This window comes from Pinus tabuliformis, chromosome X (assembly GCF_031772625.1).
Source record: "Pinus tabuliformis cultivar Carrire ecotype Pingquan chromosome X, CPIR1, whole genome shotgun sequence".
Taxonomy (NCBI): domain Eukaryota; kingdom Viridiplantae; phylum Streptophyta; class Pinopsida; order Pinales; family Pinaceae; genus Pinus; species Pinus tabuliformis.
The window spans coordinates 1,217,763,731-1,217,769,717 of NC_142308.1; the positions used below are offsets into that span (position 1 = coordinate 1,217,763,731).

The 5,987-nt window shown below is 35.5% G+C and overlaps 1 protein-coding gene across 2 annotated transcripts; it reads left to right on the top strand.

Annotated features, from left to right (window-relative positions):
- Positions 1-685: 685 nt before the first annotated feature.
- On the top strand, positions 686-3,706 carry LOC149144345 (beta-fructofuranosidase, insoluble isoenzyme 1-like). Of its 2 annotated transcripts, XM_089453266.1 has the most exons (6): positions 686-1,056; positions 1,148-2,004; positions 2,099-2,260; positions 2,575-2,819; positions 2,924-3,020; positions 3,115-3,706. In XM_089453266.1, the coding sequence occupies exons 2-6, from the start codon at positions 1,153-1,155 to the stop codon at positions 3,292-3,294; spliced, it is 1,536 nt and encodes a 511-aa protein (XP_089309392.1). In that variant the 5' UTR covers positions 686-1,056; positions 1,148-1,152; the 3' UTR covers positions 3,295-3,706. The 2 variants fall into 2 exon arrangements, with proteins under 2 accessions (XP_089309392.1, XP_089309391.1); XM_089453265.1 differs by lacking the exon at positions 686-1,056 and having other exon boundaries at positions 1,071-2,004.
- The last annotated feature ends 2,281 nt before the right edge of the window (positions 3,707-5,987 follow it).

A 5,987-nucleotide genomic window follows, 5' to 3' on the forward strand; every position in this document is an offset into this window, starting at 1 on the left:
TCGATTATAGCTATTTTATTTTATAGTTTTCTTGTTGGGAGGTTAGGTTAAAAATAAATAAATTATTATCTAGCTACAAATCATATAAAAAATACATAAACCTGCAACTAACCCCTTTTATATTTATTATTTATATAAAAAATAACCTAGACTCCCCCCTGTCGTCCTCCCTTTTATATAATCAATAAAATAGGATAGCGTAAGGATGGGCACGTCATGGGCAAGTCAAACATATTAAAATAGTAGATATTTTGTAAATAATATTTATTATATTAACATAAATGGTTTAACTTTATATTTTGTATTATATTATATATTTATATCTATATAAATGGAAATGGCTAATATATATATACTGGAATTGGTAATTTTATATTTGTCTAATAATATTACTATAATGGAATATATAAATCTTTTATTTATATTTATTTTACATTTTCGTGAACTTGTTAAATAAGTTTAACAAAAACTGAAATATACATTATAATATATATTATTTAAATCCTCCACAGTAAAATTACCGGTGGAACATTTGACTTGCTGGATTAAAAGCAACTCTAAAAATAAAAAATAGAACCTGTCCAATTGCAAACCGGCCAGCGGGAAACCTGTAAGACCATTTTTAAAAGTAAAAGATAAACGGTCATCCTTCACTCAATTGCAAATCTAATTGCCGGTGCTGTAAAATAAAAGAACATGTGAACGGATAGCATTTGGTGTATTCGGTTCTGCTCACAGAATGGGGTCATGGGTTCGAGGCGTTCCGATCTATCTCATAGCTCTGGCAGGGCTGTGTTTAGGCATCTGCGTTGTTATGTGGGTTTCTCATCTGGAACAGACTGTGAAGACAACGGGAACAAATGTTCAAATCCGGTATCGCACGGCCTACCATTTTCAGCCTCAAAAGAATTGGATGAATGGTGTGTACAGTCCATACTATTCCAGATTTTTCATAACAACCCTGTATTTGACATTAATGCCAATCTACTAACTCTGTTTTGTTATGTTTGTGTTTGCCTGCATGACTATGTCGCAAACCTCCAACAGACCCAAATGGTGACCTTTTCCTTCCTCTTCAATTCATTCATTCAATAGTTCTCAGATTTAAAATTCTCTGTGATGAAATCGAACTGGGTTCGTTTTGCAGCGCCCATGTTCTACAAAGGGTTTTACCATCTCTTCTACCAGTATAATCCTCAAGGAGCAGAATGGGGAAATATTGTCTGGGGGCATGTTGTATCGAAAGATCTCATTAACTGGCATTCACTGGATCCTGCCATTGTTCCAAGCGAATGGTATGATATAAAGGGCTGCTGGTCCGGGTCGGCGACGTTACTGCCCGGAGACAAGCCTGTAATTCTTTATACTGGATGGGCCAATTCATCCCAACAGGTGCAAAACATGGCCGTTCCTAAGAATATTTCCGATCCTCTTTTGAGGGAATGGGTGAAGATACCTCAGAATCCTATTCTGATTCCAAGCGATGGAATTAATGGGACTTTCTTTAGGGATCCCACCACTGGATGGCTGGGCACGGACGGCAAATGGAGGATTGTAGTTGGGAATAAGAGTAATAGCAGCGGGGTGGCTCTGCTATACGAAAGCGAAGATTTTGTCAGTTGGGTGAAGGCCGAGCATCCTTTACATTCGTCGAACTTGACAGGAATGTGGGAGTGTCCTGACTTTTACCCTGTTCCTCTTTCTGGGACCAAAGGGCTAGACACTTCCGCAATTGGGCCCTCTCTCAAACATATTTTGAAGGCGAGTCTGGGCGATAACATGATCGATTATTATACAGTGGGAACTTACTTTTCCGGTCAGGATCGATACGTGCCTGACAACACCAGCAGCGACGATAAAAATGGGTTGAGATATGACTATGGCAAATTCTATGCCTCCAAGTCCTTTTTTGATCAATATAAGCAACGGCGAATTCTGTGGGGATGGGTGAATGAATCAGACAGCGTCTCCGATGATATTACCAAGGGCTGGTCTGGTCTTCAGGTAAAGTCAGTCTCATCAAACCTATTAGTCTTATATGTTGTTTAGATTGTTTATTTCTTCTACTTCTTGATGCATGTGTTTGTGTTTTGTCAAGGCCATTCCAAGAACCATCTGGCTAGACAACATCACTAGAACACAACTTTTGCAGTGGCCAGTTTCCGAAGTAGAATCCCTTCGTCGAAACAAAACTTTCAGACAAAACATTGATCTCAGCAGTGGATCCGTTGTTGAAATTGCAGGCATAAACGTAGCGCAGGTACTTACTACATCAATAAATTTCTTTTAATTCAGTACATTTTACCTAACAATTGTTTGCTCAGAGCATCTCAATGGTCTGTTTTAAAGTTTAGGCTAATTAATTACTCCAATATTGATTTTATGTATATAGTTAGTAGTTCTTTTGCTCGTTTTTAGGATTCTTATAGGAGGGAAATTGCACAAGCCATCTAGGACCTTAGTTGAAGCCAATATCTCTTTCATGACTAAACGGATTTTAAGAAATTATTTCTTTTTTCTGTGGCTGTGGTTTCGTTTTATTTACTTATTCGGTGAATTTGTCTTTGTTATTAGGCTGATGTGGAGGTCTCCTTCGATCTCCCAAGGCTCGAAATCACAGAGTTTCAGGACGAGATGGGAGTGAATTTGACAGCTCAAAATCTATGCAGCCGGATTGGCTCAGCTGCGAGGACTGTTGTTGGGCCATTTGGGCTGCTTGTGTTAGCTTCCAAGGACTTGAATGAACGCACTGCTGTGTTTTTTCAGATCGTTCGCTATCGAAACGAATTCAAGGTCTTAATGTGCAGTGACCAGAGCAGGTAGAACTTCATAAACACTGTAACTTATTGATCTGAATAAATCAATCCCAGGAAAGGAAAAAAAAGCACGTTAATCTCCGTCTGATTTGTGTTAATGCTCGCAGATCGTCTTTAGCGAGCGACCTTGATAAGACAACATATGGTACCTTCGTGAATCATGTGGGGTCCTTCAAGGGGCAGACCCTTTCACTGCGAGTCCTGGTAAGTTGCACAATATTGGTTTGCTGGCAATTTTTGTGGTTGTGGAAAATGGAGGTCCAGATAACGTTACAATGGCGATCAAACGAAATAACAGGTTGATCATTCGATCGTGGAGAGCTTTGCAGAAGGGGGGCAGGCATGCATAACGGCTAGGGCTTACCCCACCCAAGCAATAGGCGAAGGCGCCCATCTCTACGTCTTCAACAACGGCACATCCTCTGTCACGGCCACCAAATTGATTGCGTGGGAAATGGCTTCCTCAAACGAGTTATAATGTCTTGAACGATAACAGAGAGATCTGCCGTTCACGGAGCATTAAGGCAATTGGCAACTGTAAGATTTATTCTGATCGAGCCTTCTAAACAGATCCTGTATTATTGGAGCAAATTAATTGCGTCGAAAATGGCTTCCTAAAATGAGTTATAATATCTTGAACGATAGCAGAGATACGAATCAAGATCTGCCGTACCCAAAAAAAAATCAGGATCCGCTGTCATACCTCCCAATTCCAGGATTCGTGAAAGAAAAAAATCGACATCCGGCTTTTCGAAGAAAGCCAATTCAAAAACGTGGCCCAAAAATTAATGAGCTCTGTTTCTCTGGTCAACCGATGTGCATCTTCAAGTTTAATATTTTTTTATTGGTTGATTTGTTTAAGAAAATCGTTGTTGATGCGTGAAGGGTTAAGAAGTGTTGTGAAAAATTTTATTTTTTGAAAGAATGACTTCTGCCTAAATTAGATAGATTAGATAGATATTTGTTGACGCGTTTCGAATCAATTAAGGTATTTCATCTTCAGGACAAGTTTATTTCTGTTTTACAAAATTTTTTCGTAATCAATCCTATGTGATTTTTACTAAAAGTTTTTTTAACAAATTTTATTTTCTAAAAAAAAATCAAACAATCAAATTGATAATTAAGAAAAAAATCAAACAATCAAGTTGATAATTAAGAAAATGTACTTTTATATAAATAAAATAATAATATACTGATTAATTATAGTTATTAATTAATAATAATAGATTAAATATATGAATAATTATTATAATTATTTACTAAAAGTGCGGCAGAGCCATATTTTTATATTAAAATTTATTTTCATATAAAAATAATAATATTATAATATATAAAATAATAATTTGAATAAAATATATTTATTTTAAGTTTATGAGATAATTTAATAAATAATTATTTTTCATAAAATATTATATAAATTATAAAACTCAAAATTTACATCCATCTTAGGTCAAACATACATGTATATAATTCAATATTACTAATAGTAAAAAAATGTTAAAAATAGTAAAATGAAAATAGAAAATGTTAAAAGCTATTCAATTGGATTTCGGGAAGTGTCACTTCATCGAAACAAGAGAAGCATAATATTAAGAATTTAACTACATACCATTCATACAGGATGACCGACCAATAACTGAACATGGTTGAGTCTTAAATCAGTGTTGAAGGCTTTTGAAGACACACAGTTTTCAGTTTATTGCTTATTGCATATACAAAACAATGATGTATTTAAGAATTCCATTGTATAATTTTTTTTTTTCCTTCTTCTTTGTTTGTAATCTTGGAAGCTTGCGGAAAGCCTTTTAACTATAATTTGCTTAGAGAAATCTCTCGTCGCCATATCTATATGAGAATGAGTATAATGGTATTCATATGAAAAATGTAATTTTCTAATAAAATTATGATATTTTTTTAGAAAACACATTTATAATATAATTAAAACATATATAATATATATTTTTGTGTTAATTAGTTATTTAACAAATGTAACTAATTAGATTAACAAATAATTTAGCATACAAAGTTTAATACTTAGCTTTTTCAGTGTCATGGTTCACTGGAAGGGAAATTAGACCAACAAAAGTGGAGGTATCCTACCAATCTTCTATCCATCGAAACTATCAAAATTACAACTATTTTCTAAGCTACCTTACTCTTAGAGATCTATCTATTTACATATTTAAAATTATTACATATCATCTTCCAGGTGGATCTAGCCAGTTATAGATGTAGTATATCTATGAAAATAAAAGATAGTTTCTTAATCAGAAACATAAAATAAAAGACTAGTGCTTGTATCATTCATTTGGAGACATTATTGATGCCAAATCCTACGCTCTTGGGATTGTTGGAGATTGACACCCACACTGAAGATGTCCCTAAATATGGGCAAGCTAAGCATCTAGGCTTAACAAACAAGAGCACCGATGGCATTGAACCTACTAGATGTCATTAAAGTAGACTATAATCTCATTGTGTTCCTCATGTTTCTTGTTGAGGAATCGACCCAACAAATTTTTTTATTTTCCAATGAAAGGTGATAGAGTTAAAATATTAGCTCCTTTGTCCCTTTGATGTGGCTAGGGGAGAGACCCAACCAACAATATCAGCGTTTCAACTTGAATGTGAGAATATGAATATGCTTGTTGGTCCATTGTGGCCAAGGTTTCCAATTGTTGAATTTCTTCTTGAACTTTGGGTGGAGTGACAGAGTGGTAAATTTCAACAACAGATTAGGCTTGAGACTAAGCTCTAGGTTTTCCTAAGGAGCGATGACCCCAAGGCACACACCTTGGGTGCATTCTATGCCTCGGCATGACGCACAGAGAAGGAAAAAACCCAATGCTCATAAATTCCAAAAAGGGGTGTGAACCAACCGATGAGTAATCGATAAATAAAAATAGGGTAAAATGCAGTGAAGAGTGTGAAGCCAAAACTAATTAAAGGGATTAAATTTGAAACAGTTGGACAAAGGAATCAATGACAAAGAGATATGGGAATGAAAGGGACCTAGGGAGACCAAAACAACCCAACTTCTAACAGAGAAATTTTCCTCAACATGGCCACCCTGCATACAAGACTCTCAAAATGCATATAAATGATCAGATTATACCAGCTAAAAGCGGTGTCCAAAATGTTGATTACTGAATTGTTGGTGGCATGCTTGCT

Coding starts and splice junctions, on each gene's coding strand:
- LOC149144345 (XM_089453265.1), top strand. CDS start 1,120: ATGAAATCGAACTGGGTTCGTTTTGCAGCGCCCATGTTCTACAAAGGG. Junction 2,261..2,574: donor CAGGCATAAACGTAGCGCAG/GTACTTACTACA, acceptor CTTTGTTATTAG/GCTGATGTGGAGGTCTCCTT. Junction 3,021..3,114: donor CCCTTTCACTGCGAGTCCTG/GTAAGTTGCACA, acceptor ACGAAATAACAG/GTTGATCATTCGATCGTGGA.